The following is an 18,037-nucleotide window of genomic DNA, read 5'->3' on the forward strand; positions in this document are numbered from 1 at the left end:
CCTCCTGATAACAGTTGTTGTCCTAATTTATTTGGCACGGTAGCTTATAAGAACTGTAAGTTTTCTTTTATGAATCCGAACCAATGGTGAAGGTATTTCTCTTACGTAATTTCCAATTCTTCCAAGTATTACAAGCTATTACAGTGCGACGCGCCTTACCGTGGCCACCCAAAGAACTTTTTTTTACAAGTTAGCCAATCAGGGTACGCGAATTTCATTACAGTCGAACCAGGTCAAGCGTACCCCCCTAGACTCTATTAATGGATCGATTATTTGAAAATTGAACCGATTAGTCGTTTCAAAGTGTTCAAATTAAAATTCGTATAACATAGATCCGCGCTAACAGTAAAAGCAATAGCCTGTAAAATTCAAACTACAGTACATAATTGAAACAGCTCGTTCGTTAAAACTGTTCCTGCGTGTTGTTGACACATTCATATAATTCGTTATGCAAATTTGGTCATGGCAAGAGCACAAAGTCAAGCGCTTGCAAATGAGTCGGGTTGAAAAATTCCCATTTATCTTTCATGTATAGCTAGCATTACCCACCTTGTAGCATGAAAAAGTTTGGTATGTATTATTATTTCACCGCAGACTGTCCATTATACCGCGACGAATAGCGCAACACATGTTCTGCCATTGTCGAAGGTCAACTGAAATGAACATCTTTCACTGTGAGTTCGCGTACTTTTTGCCAAATTAATTTGCATATACCTCAAAAAGAGAACCGTTTATTATGATAAAACGCCTCCAGTCCTTTTTCATTTTTGTTTTTGAATAACTAACGGAAAAAACGCAAGTGTACAAACGTATAAAAATGTCCATTTAGTGATCATTAGTGAGTTTAAACTTACGCGACAGGACCACCGTGCCCGGTTTAAAATGGCGAATTTTTTTTCTGACAGTACGCGTTGACTGCTGTAAATCAAGAGAAATCTGCTTTTTGGAAAATCCATTGTTATATAAGTCAAGAATTGCCGCTCTGAATATTTTAAGAGGGGTTTTTCCCGCGGGCTTTCTGGTTTTCTGGTTTCACGTATTGTTCGTATAATCCAATCAGAAATCTAATTTTGATTTGAATACTTCAAACGACTAACGGGTTCAATTTTCAAATAATAGATTCATTAATAGAATCTAGGGGGTACGCTTGACCTGGTTCGACTGTAACCGTCACGCCTCGGTTGCAAAGTCCAACAGGCAAGTGACGCAACAATGAATTATTGAAAACATGTCGTTTTGTATTTTATAGCTAACTTGTTTAAAATGTTTGTTGGGTGGCCACGGTAAGGCGCGTCGCACTGTAAGGTATTAGACACAAAGGGGCTGCTTTGAGTCTTTCTATTTAATTCTAAGAAAGCCAAACAAATTTAAACGTCACCTCCGTCTTTACTGTATAATCATCTAACACAAAGCCAACCAGGTGACGGGTAGCATGCGAACAGCAGACGTATTTCCGGTCGTACCTCCGAAAAATTTTCGGAGGTACGACCGGAAATACGTCTGCTGTTCGCAGGCTAGGTGACGAGTTATCTAAACGAATTTTTCGCAAACCCAATTATCACCCAATTACCGGACAGTTGTGCAATTCACATTGTTCTAACAAAATACGTCTCGTTATTGATTACGTTTTCAAGTGTTAATGACCCTGTTATCGGGTGTAATTTTCCATGATCACAATTTTTTCTAAATAAATAATCACCTTGAACAAAATATTCACTATGGTAATGAATAAAACTCTAAAAAACGGATCCTTTTCGTCTCGTTGGGGTAACTACTGCTGGGAAAAGAGAAAAAAATGAACCGCAAAAAGATGATGGAGAGAAAGTTGGTCTACAAAACTATACACAATGTTTCTGTCAGTAAAATGGGTCAAGCTATTTTAAAGAAAAATCCTTACGAAATTAGAGTCCTGACAGATCAGTTGGAAGATATCGAGATTCACAAGCGAAAGTGGAAGAATGATTTCTGTGGAAGAGTGTTCGACACAAGACAGGAATTCAAGAAAGGTCGGAACAATGACACTCTGACTTTTATTCGATTAAGCAGTGGTGGTGTTGGAGGGAAAGGGGGTTTTAATACCGACTGCAGACATCCACAGCGAGTTTTTACAGCTGGTTTGAAATCGAAAGAACGAATTTACAAAGAAAGAGAGAAATATTCGGAAGCAGCAACATCAAGGCAACAAGAAACTTCGCAGAAATCCGCCAACAGAGAAAAAACTTCTGTTTCCGAACTGGGGAAAGAGAGAAAACTTGCACCAGACGTCAAAGAGTACTTCAATGACAAATTGTTAAGTCCTGTACAATGGGACGACGGGAAATCCGAGCGAGAGCGAAAGCGAGGCTCGGTTACTCCTGACTGCATGACGCCATTCTGACATGCGTCACTCCTTCAGCGCCTCCACAGACCAGTCAAACAGGTCGGATTCTGGTGATGCCACCTCCAAGCGAAAGTGTACAAATTGTGCCAAGATTGTTTTAACGGCACATCCCACCAGTCAAACGGAAGAACGTAAGCCTGTGGAAGTTCATGAAGTTGCAGAGATTAAGAAGAAAGATTATTGTGAGACAGAACCACTCAGTGTTCCAGTCCAAAGCACCGCACAAAGAATAGGCCTTATCACGGTTTTTGACGCCATTTTAACGGGTAGGCAAACAGGCTTGAAAAAACAGTGTTTGTATGGAAATCCGATGTCAAATAATTTTCATAAAACATCGCTTCTGAAAAATCCATGAATTGGAAACTTTTGGCACTAGGAAAAGGATTTTAAGGAAAAAATTGGAGGGATGTAGCTGTGACAGAAAGCGTCCAGTCGCGTTTTGAGCTTTCCATACATTTCCCTGTATTTTTTCCCGCAAACTATTTTTAGAAGCAGTTCACGGCTGGTTCGCTATACAGACAAATGTATGGAAAGTTCAAAACACGACTGAACGCTTTCTGTCACAGCTACGTCCCTCCAATTTTGTTCTTAAAATCCTTTTCCTAGTGCCAAAAGTTTCTAATTCATGATTTTTTCAGAAGCGATGTTTTAAGAAAATTATTTGACATCGGATTTCCATACAAACACTGTTATTTCAAACCTGTTTGCCTACCCGTCAAAATGGCGTCAAAAACCGTGATAAGGCCTATTCCTCGTAAAAAGCTCTATGATACTCGACCCTGCTTCATTCCCACTCCCCCTCCGCCAGCTCAGAAGCATAGCCATATTTGGCGCACTCGCGTCGACGAAATCATTTGGAAGCGAAGAGTGGTCAGTGGGTTCTTGAATCGAGAAAAAGCCAGCAATCTTCAATGGAAACCTTCGGAGACCAGTACGCAAGGCGAATCTACACTATTACCTGTAAAAGATGTAAGATTTCTTGGTCTCCAATCGTTGTTAGTTCCTGTGACCAAAGGAAAAGTTGAACAATAAATCAATAGCCATGGTCGTTTTTATTGCCTTTCTAGAGTGTATTTCTTGGTTTACCAGACACACTTTTTGCTCAATACCAGTCACCGAGCACCAGTGCTGATTCGAGCTGGAGTGTTTGAAAATCTCGAGCAGATAAAACAGCCTACAAAGCGTGATTGCTCTTAGAGGCGTGCCATACCCCGCACACGACAATATTTTTATTTATGAGCATGTACAGTTTCCTTACATTTATAAGAAGCTCAAGGATTTTAATTCTTTTATTTAAAGTAGCTGTTAAAACTGTAAATGGTTTGAACTCAGAGGTCATGTCATAAGTACGTAAATTATGATCATCCGGGTAAGTGACATTGACTGACTTTTGAACAACCCAGTAAACGGAAGTCGTCTTCAGAGGTTTGACTCTGAAGACGACGTCCGCTCAAGTTGTTGAAACGTGAGTGGATGTTACCTCACATTCCTTCTATAAGGACTGACTCTCACCCGGGTGATTATAATTTACGTTCATATTGCAGTTATTAAAGGAAGTTCGTGATTTGTGTATTTAGTGATAACAAACGAATTTCGTGAAAAGCTTTATTCAGTGTACGAATAATTTCGTAAACTTAAGATTGAACGAAATCTTGCACCAAAGTCGAAAAATTTAAGGTCGTACATAACTCCTGCGTACGACCAGGTCTGAGCAGTGGAAAGTTACCTAGCTTTTTGCCTGAAAAAGGAGCTACAGAAGGATTCCAGCGACCAAGCGGGACACCATGCCCAACAGTTATAAGGTGTAGATATCTGTTCCTACTGTAGGTGGTGTAAATAGTAGTTCCAACTGTAGACAGTGTAGACAGCTGTTCCCACTGTAGACGGTGTAGGTTGTTCCTACTGTAGACAGTGTAGATAGCTGTTCCTACTGTAGACGGTGTCGGTTGTTCCTACTGTAGACAGTGTAGATAGCTGTTCCTACTGTAGACGGTGTAGGTTGTTCCTACTGTAGACAGTGTAGATAGCTATTCCTACTGTAGACAGAACAGTATAGATAGTTGTTCTTACCGTAGACAGTGTAAATCACTGTTCAGTCCGACGGAAAGCTATCGAAAGGTGTGTTATCGGGGCTGGGGCCCGTTTATCGAAAGACCCGATAACTTCCGGGCCCGATAAGTATATTTTTAAATGTTTTTTCGCCGATTACACAATGATTACAGACATGGTTCTTCGCCAAAGTTTTCATAGAATTATAAGATTATAAAATTTAGTATTCAAAGCTAACAAAAATTGACTTCTGTTGAGAAACATTTGTTACCAAATTACTTAACGGGCCCGGTAAGTTAGACCCCGTCCACACGTATCCGGATATTTTTGAATCCCCAACTTTTTCTTTCCGGATACGGCTATCGTCCACACGCATCCGGCGAATTCGCAAGCAAATCCGGAAATTTTTGACCGCGCTTTCAACAGTTGCATATGATCGCTTGAGCTTTTCAAGCTTTGTTTTCCTGTAACTTCTCTCTGGGTCAGGGTCGTAAACTCTATCCCTGTAGTGAGGGATCGAGGTAAAGGCTTTTACTCTGAAACAATAACAACAACAAAAAACAAAAAAACATTGGAAACAACATTGGAAACATAATACATTGCAGCTTGCGGCGCCCGCTTGCGAAAGTAAAATTACTGTACTAAGGTGGCCCATATAGGACATCAATAGAAATATTTTCAAGTCAAATTTTAGATTTTTACTGTCTTTGCGAATTGTATGTATTTATTATTTTTTTGTTTTTTTTAAGATCCTTTTTGAAAACCATATTTTATATGAAAAAGTCATCTCAATAAAGATTATTATTATTATTATTATTATTAAATCTACAACTCGGATTTTTAGAACAAAAATCCGAGTTGTAAAACTCATGCAATTTACAACTCGGACTTTCACTACAAAAATCCGAGTGGTATAATTTCAAATTTTACAACTTCGAGTTGTAAATACCACGAGGTTTTTTTACAACTCGGAATTTTCACTACAAAAATCTAAGTTGTAAATTCCACGAGATTTACAACTCGGCCGAGTTGTAAATCGAACGAGGCTTACGACTCGGATTTTTACTTGGGCTTCCCAAAGGGAGACCAAGTTGAAAATTGCCCTTCGTTTTTTTTTTTTGTTTTTTTTTTTGTTTTTGTTTTGTTTTCCTCATTCAGTCACAAATCGCCGTCTGGGCCTTAAAACGCATGCGCAGGTAATCTTGTCGCTGCATGGGTTTTTGGGTTTGCATGGGTCGGCCATTTTTTAGTCGACGATTTTCGCGTTTTCCGAAGGAAAACACAACTTTTCGAAATGGTACATCGAAAGAAGAACTACTTAGGAGTACTAGCTAGGGAATACCCCGCCACTCCAAAAGTGACCCTGGAACGAGTGGATACGTGGCTACGCAGATACAAAATGGTCAATACCCGCCTGAATACCATAGGGGCTACGTGGCTACGCGGCTACGCGGCTACCCACAAAGAACGAGGCATAGTCGTACAGTCATGTACTTCTACGTGGCTACGTGGCTACGCAGCTACGTGGTATCTGCGTAGCCACCCCCTCTCCCCCCCGATAGCGGAAATCCGAGAAATAACGGCGAAGAAACTGTGCTTCGAGTACAAATTGTTGTTTTATCCAGGCGACGAGTTAGCGGAGCGCGGACATCTCAAATCCTTATTCAGGCCACGGACCTTCTACAAAATTTTTTAGTACGTTCTGGGAATTCAACGGCTGAAAAATTACAGGTTTGATCGTGAATTTGTACTGAAATACTATTCTAATTGACCGATTCTTTATATTCTGAACAGTTTTAGCGAAAATTTGAAAAACGTGCCATGCTCGGGTTGATAAATTCGCTTCGAAATGGACTGATAGTTCCTTCAAATCGCTTTCGCGTCTCTCGTCTCGCTTTTAGAATTATAAGCGTTTCTTTCTTAGGCGTAAACAAAGACTTTTCTGAATAAATTTTTCCTTTAGGAAAGCACTCTGTCTGTTTTTCTCTCTATTTTAATTGCCAAAACGTGACAACTGCGTAATCTTGCGTAAACAAACGCATGCACTAGAGACGGATCAAATTTCGCTCACGTGACGCGAGGACAAATTTCATCGATTAGTGGGTTAAAGCCTGGTTAAAGATACTGATATACAGAAATTTCCACGAAACACCAATCCGAATTCCCCTATTTCAAAAAACGAAAACTTTTGCGAGGGGGGATGAAACCAACACAAGATATCCCTGCCCACTTTGCTAAATCCTGTTGGCCAGATAGATGCACACATAGGTTGAAAGCTCGGATTTTACTGTCAGAACCTTTATTAGATTCTAAAATTTATTACTTAATCGGTCAGTGTAAAACGCAGGCTACAGACCGGGCGTAAAAAACGGACAGAGGGTACAATTTAGACCAGGAATATACATTGCTTACAATATACTTGCTTGTACTATGCTGTAAAACAATCGACAAATGACAACTGAGATTTTATCATGTCAACTTTCTGGCGTTTACAGCTGGATATGCCAGGAAAGAAGCCCAAGTTCACGCACATATGCGCCTTGTTGTGATGAAAATCCGAGTTGTACAATTTGAAATTATAGAACTCGGATTTCTGCGGTGAAAATCTGAGTTGTGCAATTTGAAAATTATACAACTCGGATTTTTGTAGTGTAGATTTGAATTGAAAAAAGTTACATTGATGTCCCATATGGGCCACCGGTACAAAGCTTACTTTTCGACGCGGTCTTTCTTTAATCCTGGTTGGTTTAGCCTTCTACATTTGAGCCAGAATTTTAGCTGTGGTTTCGTCCATTTTCTGATATTATCCACATTTCCAACAGATGAGCATGGGATGTCGTCTGGTGTAAGGTTTAAATCTATCTCTTGTAAAGCTCTTTCGTCCATGTTTGTTGATTTGAGATTCGCGCGTTCGACGGGCCTTAGGCGTTTTTCCCGATCCTCCAGAGCTTGCTCACAGGGCATATGAACGCCTTAATTTATACAGACCCTGTAGATCAAGATGGCAGGACATATAGCAAATGAAACCGATACAAAAAATGCTGCAGAGGAATACCAGAAAAGTGCGCTTTCCTTGCAAGGGGAAAGCGGAAAAAGATTCATCCAAACAGAGGTGAGCCCTCAACTAGGGGACGCCATCTTGGATTTAGGCTGCGGTACAGGAGAGCTGTCTGCTTTCCTAGCTGGCCTGGTAGGGCCTGAGGGAAAGGTTATCGGTGTTGATTCTGATAAGGAGCGAATTAAAGTGGCCCGACAATCCTACAGTAAAATCAAGAATCTGTCATTTGTGGATGCGAACGCGTTTGATTTCCCAGGGATGGGCTGTGGGTCGTACGATCTCATTTTCAGTAATCATGTCATTCACTGGATCGCAGACAAACAGCAAGTCTTTAAAAATATGATGGGAAGCCTTAAAATTGGAGGGAAGATAGCCATTCAGTACGTGGATCATCTTGTACCGTTCGTATTAACCGCTTTCAAAGTACTGAATCCTGAGCATGCAGAATACATCAGTGAGACCATGTACCAGTGCGAGGAGAAGACAATGATCGAGCAGTACTGTTCACACGCGGGGTTCAAAATCATCAATAGCTACGAAGCGATAAGCCCAGAGATGGTGTTTGAAAGTCTCGAAATCCTTCTCAAATGGCTTTGGTCAACTACACATGGTGTGTTTGATCCTACCGTTGTTACTGAAGAGCGTTTGCAAAGGTACTACCCATACTCTAGCCGAAACGGTAAACCCCCTTTTGATTTTCGCAGTAGCAGAGAATAATCAGTTGTTTGTCGACTGATAGCCGTGAAGCAAGCAAATGACTTGGCATAAACGTTTTACTCAAGTTAAAAATACAGTCAAACCTGTTTGAGCAGACACCCTCGGGACCCTTGCTACAGTGTCTGCCGGCTTATTTAAAAAAATTTAAAGGGTCAAATACCATTCCCGATCCCGTGAGCGGAAAGGTGTTTGGCATACCGAAAACCAGATCGACTTATATGTAATTAGAAAAACAAATGTCATTAAAAAAAAATAATAACAAATAATAATAATAATAATAATAATAATAATAATAATAATAATAATAATAATAATAATAATAATAATAATAATAATAATAATAATAATAATAATAATAAAGTGGCGGGGTAGACCAAAAAAAGCTTTTATTCCTAAGGGCTTTCTGAGGGCTCCACTGAAAACCGCCTTGGTGAGTTGGACCCCCTCGATAACATTATTGTTACAGTCAACTCTCTTGTAAGCGACCACCCTTGGGGCACGACAAAGTCGTTGCTTACGGGAGGTGGTCGCTTACGGGAAAGATCAACAAAATTAGCCTAATACTAGATTGATTAATTAATTACCGAAAAATATTACTTAAGCAGCTAAAATTAGGCAAATAGAAACAAGTTTATTTGATTTTTTACATCTATTCATTCTGATGAAACTTTGTATGACATTTTGGAACAGATCACTTAACAATTCCCGTTTACCTACAGACATAATTATTGCCATCTTCTCTGTATGTAAACTGGTATTATCTGTCAGCAGTCTGGGGTAGTGTCATTAAAATTGAACTTTTGTCACTTCTGAGTGATGATTTACTAACGATCATACGTGATTATGTTGGGTGGTCGCTTACCGGAAGAATATGTGTAATTTCTGGCCTAAAAAGTGGTCGCGGTCCCTTAAGAAATTAGAGTGGTGGTTGCTTATGAGATAGCCTGCGTTGCAGCCGGACTTGTCACTCAAGACCTCGACTATACCAGAGAGAGAAACTAGAGAACTCGACTATACCAGGTATTGTATAGACTGTCTGCGACGCAGGCTATTATGAGAGAGCTCTTGAAACAGTATTTAACTGAGAAACAAAACGGTTGTTTACGAAGTGGTCACTTATGATAGGTGGTCGCTTACGAGAAGTGGTCGCTATGAGAGAGTTGACTGTATTATTGTTATTATCATTATTATTATTATTATTATTATTATTATTATTATTATTATAGCTTATGCATGATTATGCCTCCCCAATTAAGCTAAGTTTCCTAGATTACATCATACTTATATCAGTTACATTATGGTGGAAAGTCGTTAATAAAACAAAAGATGACCGCAAAGAACCTGCTACAAGATAGATTTTGTAACTCATGGTGTTAAATTTAAGGACGTGCCACGCTCCTTGGATAGTCACGCAATGCGTCTGTCCAGGTCGGTGGGGACGAGCGTTGTGTGATAACAGGACGGAGAAGAAGCGTGACAACAGACATAATAACAAAGGTGAAGGAAATTTAATATACTGTTCCTACGAAATAGATTCTTCATCCCATGGTGTTAATGTTTTGAGAAAAGACACACTCGTTGGACCTCTGTAGCTAGACTCCTTCGTGTCGCTGAAAAATATTGCGTGACAACCCACTTAACGACTGCGCAAGAAACTGCATTGCACAGATGCTACAAGATCGACTCTTCATCTCCTCTTGGTGTTAGTTTGTAGAACGTGTCACGCTGTCTGGGTCTCTGTAACGGATGAGCAAGTAACGCAGCCATGTGATCAAACAGACGAGTTGTGCTGCGTGACACCTCCAACATGTAGCCTTCTTCCTCTTCGTCCATGTCAAAGAAGTTATCATAGATTTCCTACAAATCAAGAAAATTATGCGTCCTTAACCAGATAGGGGATGTCACGTTTTGGTTACTAAATTCGCGTTGGTCAAAACAAGTTGGCAAGGACGTAACAGAAACAGGTGACTTTCAAAGTTAAAAAAAAATGTTACTTATATGAGAGGTTGCTGAAGTCAAACCTCCCGTAAGCGACCACCCAAAATGTCAAGTCTAGGTGGTCGCTTATGGGAGGTGGTCGCTTACGAGAGGTCAGACAACAAGGGGTCTAAATTTTGAACTCATTTGCATAAGGTGATTCCAGAGATTTAGTAGCCACAAAAACGTTTTTAGACTTTCCAAAATTATATTCCCAAAGAATTTCAGTATCCAAGTTGATGGTTTGCCAATGATAAAGTATCTAATAAGGCAAATGGGACAAGTATATTTTGGGACACCCGGCCTGGTACCTCCGATTCTGACATTCGTGTTACTACAAACTGGCAAATTGTCCAACTTTCGATAGGGGATAAATATGAGAATGTAATATGTGACAAGTGGTCGCTTACAGGAGATTAAAGACAAAATAAAATTGCAAGCTGTCATCCCTTAAAGTGGTTGCAGTCGCGTATGAGAGGTTGTCGCTTACGAGAAGTTTTAGCTATAGTGACTTGACTAGGAAAATTTTGGTATTTTGGAAAACTGGTCGCTCAAGAGAGGTGGTCGGAAGGGGAGGTTCGACTGTATCTAGTTTTCGCCGCACATATCCGTTTTCACTTTAAAATGCAACTCTTTATTTGCGAACTGATCAATTGGCCCTCCGTCTATACGTACAATGTATCTGGTGAAAACAGAACTTTGCAAAAACGAAAACGTTACGAGGTTGAATTCAAGGGCCATCGTTTTTTCGATGATCGTTTTCATCGGATACGAGTGGAAGGCAGGCAAAAACCTTAAAAAATGTTTTGCGTTTTCAAAAGAGAACGGATACGCGCGGATGGGCAAATACGATTCAAAAACGTACGTGTCAAGAGAATTTTTTTTTAAAACAGAAAAAACTTACGTTTGAAAACAGATGCGTGTGGACAAACATAATTTAGTACCGAAGAGTGTAACCGTAAATAGCGTAAAAGTTAGAGTATGCCAAATCCTCACCGATGCGGTTACTTTCTAGCAACTTTTATGCCAGTGTTAACAACACAGGTAAACCTTTGTAATGTAGTAATAGGGACTTTAACCTACCACGACGGCAACGCCAATACCCTGCTAGCAGAGAGTTACTTTCTGACAAGTCTTTTAGCATGTACAAAGTCGTTTGCGTCTCCAGTATTTCGCAAAGTTGGCTTGTTTGCTTCTTAGGGGGACACTAAACAAGCCAAATACGCTAAACACCAGAAAATGAAATGAAAACTTAATTAAGGACGGTGTCTACTTTTGTTACTGCGCATACGTTCAGCGCATCTGGAGATACTCGGGTTTCCTATGGGTGGTGCCTACTAATACAGGGATATTTTTGGGTGGTTTAAAACTACGCGGAGAAAGCAGAACTTAGCAAGTGCTCTTGGTATCCAAAAAGAAAATTGGTGGGAACTATGCATGCATTTTTCAGAGATAACAAAGCTTCAATTTGGGAAAAATGACATACATTGCACATGCTAAAGAAAAAAAATTCGGACATGCCAAAAAAAATTGCCAGAAAGAAACGCTCTGTTAGCTGAGGACAACGCCAACAAAAACGTCGCTTGAAAATATAAGTTCACATTTCTTGAACTGCTTCGCAATTATTCTAACTCGTTCAATTTGTACAATGTGGCTGAACTATTCGGGAATAGAATTGTTAGAAGGGCGTTCAAGTTAAGACAGATTAAAAATGCACCGTCGTGTGCGAACGTTCTCTGCAAAACCTTGAATTTGATTATTTCACGGCGAACGGCGGAGAAATGAAGCAAAATTTATAACACACGTGCAGGGGCGTTATTTTTCGCATTAAATTCTATTGTTTTTGACATTCTCATTGCCGTCGCCGTAGTAGCTGCTTTTAACCCTTTAAGCCCTAACACTGATTAGCATCAAATTTCTCCTTGTAATATCAATGCTTATTCAATCCCTGAGGTCATGAGAATTAAGGATCTGATCACCCAAGGTGAATTTTCTCGATATTTTAATAACTTCTTCTCAGTACTTTTAGAAGAAAAGTAAAGGCACAAGATAGGAGAATTTGTTCTTTGATATTAGGGGGGTGGAATTTCCTCCTTGCACTTTATCAAAACAGTGGAATTTGGAAATGTTAGAACTCGGACCCTATGCTGTGTACAAAGTCATTCCTCCCCAGAAATTGCCTCTAAAATCTATTTTACTCACTTTACAAAGATTCAGCTCAGATGGAAGCTCATGGGCATACAAGACATCGAGGAAGAAATATGGAGACTCTAGCAGTGAAGAGAGTATCTGCAAACAACAGTAATCAAATTACCTTATTATAGGAAATTCAAAAAAACATTAATAATTCATAAGCCCATTGACCTATCAAATGGTCGATAAAACATCACGTGCAGTGGTTGAAAACCGATAAAACCTCCTCCTTATTAGTGTGCAGTGTTTATTGTTTTTCTCGCATGCTGATTTCCAACGTTCACAAAAGCATCATTGTTATAAACTCTATTGACACACGCTTTACCAGGAATTTTTTTGAAGCCGTTCAAAAAGCTCACAGCATGTGTTTTATCGGGTCTAAAATCACCCGGCTGCACCTCGTGGTTTTAAATCCCAATAAAACATTGGTGCTCGTGTTTTAAACATTACTTACATAATGCTTGTGTTCATTAAGAGGCCCCATCCACACTAACGCGTTTTCAAAAGTATCCGTTTTCATCGCGGCGAAAACGAAGCAATATATTTTCATCCACACTTAGCGTTTTTGTATTTGTCTCCCTTTCCGCCTGTCCACACCATAGAAACGGATTGTTTTCAAAACGATGCGTTTTCAAACGTCTCCACTTTTGAAACCGTTTTCGAAAGCCTCCGTTTTCATCGGTATTTTCGAGCTTTTTAGTGTGCATGATAGGCAAAAACGCATCAAAAAGTATACGTTTTCAAACGAAAACGCATCAGTGTGGATGGGGCCTGAAATTAACGCGAATTGAGGGCAAATTTACTTGCTTATAAAGGAAATTAACGCGAAAAAGGGTGTAATTTTTTTAAATTGAAGGAAATGAACTTGTTTAATTAACACAAGGTGCCAAATTTACCGGAGAAGTTATTTCAGTGAAGCCGAAAAGATTCTCAGCAATTCAAGGAGGCTTTGAAATACGAATGATTCAAGAAGTCTGGAAATTTTAAGGAGGTCTTGTTTTCAGTGGAGAATGGTTATGTTGACGACTCACTACCAAGGGAGCTTAAGCAACGACGACGGCGACGGCGACGACAACGCCGCAAAACAATAGGTTTAATGAGTAAAAACAATCGCTCTGTACGTGCGTTTTTCATTTTGGTACATTTCTTTGTCGTCCTCTGCTAAACGACAACGTGAAATGACCACATTCAAGGTTTTGCGGAGAACGTGAACGCACGGCGGTGAATTTTTCACTTTCTTTCTTAACTTGTACGCCACTCCCACCAATTTGGTTCCTGGTTAGTTCGCCATTCTTGTAAAAGTTGAGCGAGTTGAAATAATCGCGAAGTAGCACAAATGAAATAAAGTGATATTTCCAGGTGACGTTTTCATTGCCGTTGCCGTCGTCGCTTCTTAAGCTCCCTTCTATCTCGGCGGAAACTCATGAGGCAGATTTTGAGATTTCTACCTCTGAGAGTGACCATTCTAGGTGTTAAGAATGTCTGCGTTGGATACAGAATTTGAGATTAAAATGATGGAAATTAAAGGGGCTCTCTCACGGAGATTTAGCTGTATTTGACCAAAGCTACTCAAATATTTAACATAGAGTCTTTAATTTTCTCTAACATAAAATTGTTTGTAGGACACCGGAAGGAAAAAATTAACTCATTATTTCAACGAAGAACAAACTATAAATCAATGTCTTTTCAAATTTTCGAAAATACACAGGAAGAAGTTGAAAAAAAATTCCAAAATTTTTCAAGTTATAAACTGTTTCCATCCAAGCCATTCGCAGGAAAAGAGAACAAATACTAGATTATGTATACTGTTATGGTAATTGTTAACAATACTAAACCATTATTTTAACATTTCCATCGATACAAACATGTTTCTGCTACTCAAAGGCACAGTAAAAATCGATGAAACTTAATTAATAGCGTGGAAATGAACGCTCACAGTAAAAAATCGCGTTAATTTACAGTGCAACGCGCCTTATCGTGGCCACCCAACAAACTTGTTTTACAGGTTAGCCAATCAGGATACGCGATTTTGATAAACGGTCACGCCTCCTTGGAAAGTCCAACAGGCAAGTGACGCAACAACGAATTATTAAAAAAAAAAACGCCGTTTTGTATTTTATGGCTAACTTGTAAAAATTGTTTGTTGGGCGGCCACGGTAAGGCGCGTCGCACTGTAAAAATGGGGCGTTATTTCCTAATAATGAGCTACACAACATTAGCTATAAAAATGTGATTATTTGTCGTTCTGAAAGTGAGTTGGGGTGGAAAATTGTCTTAGCTGTTTCTTCGTTTCACACTGTTGGTGAGAGAATAGCCTGTAAACAGGCTCCCAAGTGGGGTATAGGGCGAAGACAAAAATCGAGCTCCGAGAGGGGACCTCCAAACCGGGCTCCGCTCGCCCTGCTCACAGAGTTTTCTTTTCGCCCAAAACCGCACTTGGGAGTCTGTTCACAGGCTGGTGTGAGAACTGAATTGAGCTCAAACATAAGAGAATATTCCCATTTCAAATTAATCGGCAGTGTAGTGAAATGACCGGTGAGCACCTGAAGTGATGGCAGTTGGCTGTGTTCAGCACCCAAAGGTCAACCAATTCCGTTTGTTTACGTTATTAAAAATGCGAAATAAGGTTGAGTCTGTGGATGAAAGTCTAAAGGGCTACCAATCAAATGAAAGCTACTGAGCATTACTTTCCTGTGGTGCTGTTTATTACGCTGCACAAGGTGATTCTACCTTTTGAGTCTGTGGATGAAATCCTAAAGAGTGACCATTCAAATGAGAGCTATTGAGCAGTACTTTCCTGTGGTGCTGTTTATTATGCCGTACAAGGTGATTCTACCTTTTGAGTCTGTGGATGAAATCCTAAAGAGTGACCATTCAAATGAAAGCTACTGAGCAGTACTTTCCTGTGGTGCTGTTTATTACGCTGTACAAGGTGATTCTACCTTTTGAGTCTGTGGATGAAATCCTAAAGAGTGACCATTCAAATGAAAACTACTGAGCAGTACTTTCCTGTGGTGCTGTTTATTGTGTTGCCCAAGATGATTCTAACTTTTAAGGCTGTGGATGAAATCCGAAAGTGTGACCATTGAAATGAAAGTTCCTGAGGAGTACTTTCCCGTAGTGGTGTTTTGAATGCAGTACATTTTGAAGTGGTTCTAACTTTTAAGCCTTAAGCCTGTGGATGAAATCCGTAGTGTGATGACCATTCAAATGAAAGCTGCTGAGCAGTACTTTCCTGTGGTGCTGTCAATTATGCTGTGCAAGGTGGTTCTAACTTTTGAGCCTGTAGATGAAATCCAGACAGCTATTTAGCTGCTCATTCTTGCTCCTCAATACATTTTAAAATAAAGTTTCGTTCTTGGAAGTACGTACAGAGAGTGAAAGAAAATATTAAACAAACCTGCTTGGCTTCAGGAGACATTTGAGGCATACATTGTGAGCGTCCATACACTAAAATAAGTCGGACAACAAACGGAGGAGGCAGCAAGATATCTTCAACTTCTGGTAATGTTATGTTTTCCTTTCTGCAACAAGTGAAAAAAAAAACTAAGGTAAAAATTGCCAGAATACAATTAGGTTCTGCAAGTGAGCTATTGAGCTGCAGAGCTTAGTTTTGGGGGAAAGTTTGGCCTTCTTGAGGGATCCAAGCCCATGAAATTTCTGTTCAAAATTGGTTTGGCTCAACTCTAAACTAAAAAAGCTCAAAACAGACTTTTAAAACTAGTTAGCTGACACATTTCAGGTTTATATGCTGGAGGCTTTATTTCAGAAGGGTCTTTGCTTCAGAGAGTTACCGCACTTGATTTTGGGGAGGGGGGGCTTCCATTCAAAATTTAAGGTAGCAAATCAAAGAATATTAATATCTTTTTCATAAATTGCAGCCAATAAATTATGCAGTTGAATTTCATAAAAATTAGTCTTACAAGTATGTGCAAAATTTATAAATATAAAGGTTTCTAAATACATAAGCAAGTAAAAATTAAAGCAAAATAGGCCATTATTGAGTTGCTGTGAACCTCATTATGATAGCGAGGCTAAGTGCAAAGTTTTTCATATGAAAATTACATTTGTTTGCATATGAATGAAAACTAATTTTTATAACAAAAACCTCGCTTTTACAATGAGGTTCAAAGCAACTCGGAAATGGCCTATTGGACGACGTTTCGAAGTCGTCATTTTAAACTTGAAAATGGTGTCATGACAACTCCGAAATGTCGCTCAATTTTATCATTTATTTTACTTGCTCATGTAAAATGAGGTACGTGGGAATAATTAACACAAATTGAAAAGAATAATAAATCGGTTGCCATTTTTCAAGAACGTCTATTATTTGACAATTCAAGAAGTTAACACTTACACTGCCTCAAAAAGGTCGCACATTTCTAAGATCAAAGTCAAGGTGTAATAAACATCTTACATTTACTGACACCAAAACCCTAAATTACAATATATATTGAATATTTACTGACAACTCTTGAAACACCTACAGTAATTACATAATAAATTATTACATACATTTATGTATTAGACACAACTCTTCAGTTGAACTTGTCTGTCATCATGTTCATTTTTCTCATACTATTTACTGTGGGGCACCTACTCGATTAGTTCTATTAGATTTTTGGGTGTCCCAAACTTCACTTAATACAGTCAACCCTTGCCTTGCGGACACCTCACTGTTACGGACACCCCGATAGCAACTAAATCCCTGGCAAAAATAAATAACAGACGTTTGACTGAAATAAATTCCCGCTACTACGGACTTTTGCTATAAAGGACTGTATTCATAGTATTCAAAATGTTTTTCTTCCTTCATTTCTTTTTTTTTTTTCTTTTTCTGGTAACAATGAAAATTGACTTGACTCGAATTTGTTTAATTATTTAGGACGCAAAAATTACAGGCTGAGATTCAGGCAAGTTACAATCAGGAATAATTACTGTGCGTAGTCAGCTGTTATGACAGTCACACAGAACAGTTTGCCGTCGTCCTTCTTCAGCTGTCCTGCTGCAGAAACTCGCTAATTGTTCTCTAAGTAACAAATACAGTAGCCAGCGATAACTTATGGTCTGCATGTGATTTAAATCACCGCATCCACAAAAGGGAGACCGGTTGGGTTCCATTCTTTTGTTTCCATGTTGCCACGAGAGATGAGTGCTGGAACTGCAATCCTGGCCTATAGAGTTAGGGACACCTGGCTCTTTGTGAATCTTTGTTCCACTAAACTCTGCCTCAACAGCATTAATATCTTTGCATTAAGGACGGTGCCTACTTTTGTTACTGCGCATACGTTTTGTGCATCTTGAGATACTCGGATTTCCTATCAGTGGTGCTTACTAATACAGAATATTTTTTTTGCGTGGTTTAAAACTATGCAGAGAAAGCAGAACTCAGCAAGTGCTCTTGGTATCCAAAAAGAAAATCGTGGGTAACCATGCATTTTTCAAAGATAATAAAGCTTCAAATTATATGGGAAAAAAATGCCATACATTGCTTTGTATTTTATGGCTTTTTAGAATTACTTTTTGCTTAATTATCTCTAAAAAATGCGTGGTTATCCCCAATTTTCTTTTTGGATTCCAATAGCCCTTGCTAAGATCTGCTTTTCCCACATAGTCATAAACGGCGCAAAAATACTTCAGTATTAATAGGCACCGTCCTCAAG

At 39.3% G+C, this 18,037-nt stretch overlaps 3 protein-coding genes across 5 annotated transcripts in view; 1 reads left to right on the forward strand and 2 right to left on the reverse strand.

Moving 5' to 3' along the window:
- Nucleotides 1–18,037, reverse strand: part of LOC146485630 (uncharacterized) — a 56,354-nt gene that overhangs the window by 13,908 nt on the left and 24,409 nt on the right. The window lies entirely within an intron of this gene.
- On the forward strand, nt 1,797–5,050 carry LOC146485631 (uncharacterized). The gene is made up of 2 exons (XM_085102999.1): nt 1,797–2,624; nt 3,143–5,050. Exon 1 carries the CDS (start codon nt 1,811–1,813, stop codon nt 2,375–2,377), a length of 567 nt encoding a protein of 188 aa, XP_084959125.1. The 5' UTR covers nt 1,797–1,810; the 3' UTR covers nt 2,378–2,624; nt 3,143–5,050.
- The window catches only part of LOC146485632 (BRISC and BRCA1-A complex member 1-like), a 9,138-nt gene continuing 365 nt past the window's right edge, over nt 9,265–18,037 (reverse strand). Inside the window, exons 2-5 of the mRNA XM_085103005.1 lie at nt 16,732–16,756; nt 15,775–15,898; nt 12,384–12,470; nt 9,265–10,061 (exon numbers count right to left, since the gene is read on the reverse strand). Of these exons, the coding sequence (XP_084959131.1) occupies nt 9,876–10,061; nt 12,384–12,470; nt 15,775–15,898; nt 16,732–16,754 (420 nt within the window). The 5' untranslated portion in view covers nt 16,755–16,756 and the 3' untranslated portion in view covers nt 9,265–9,875. The remainder of the gene's footprint in view (nt 10,062–12,383; nt 12,471–15,774; nt 15,899–16,731; nt 16,757–18,037) is intronic.

This window comes from Pavona decussata, unplaced genomic scaffold (genome assembly GCF_977016875.1).
Source record: "Pavona decussata unplaced genomic scaffold, jaPavDecu1.1 SCAFFOLD_25, whole genome shotgun sequence".
NCBI lineage: Eukaryota > Metazoa > Cnidaria > Anthozoa > Scleractinia > Agariciidae > Pavona > Pavona decussata.

Excerpts from the sequence above, each read along its gene's own strand:
- LOC146485631 (XM_085102999.1), top strand. The coding sequence starts at position 1,811 with ATGATGGAGAGAAAGTTGGTCTACAAAACTATACACAATGTTTCTGTC.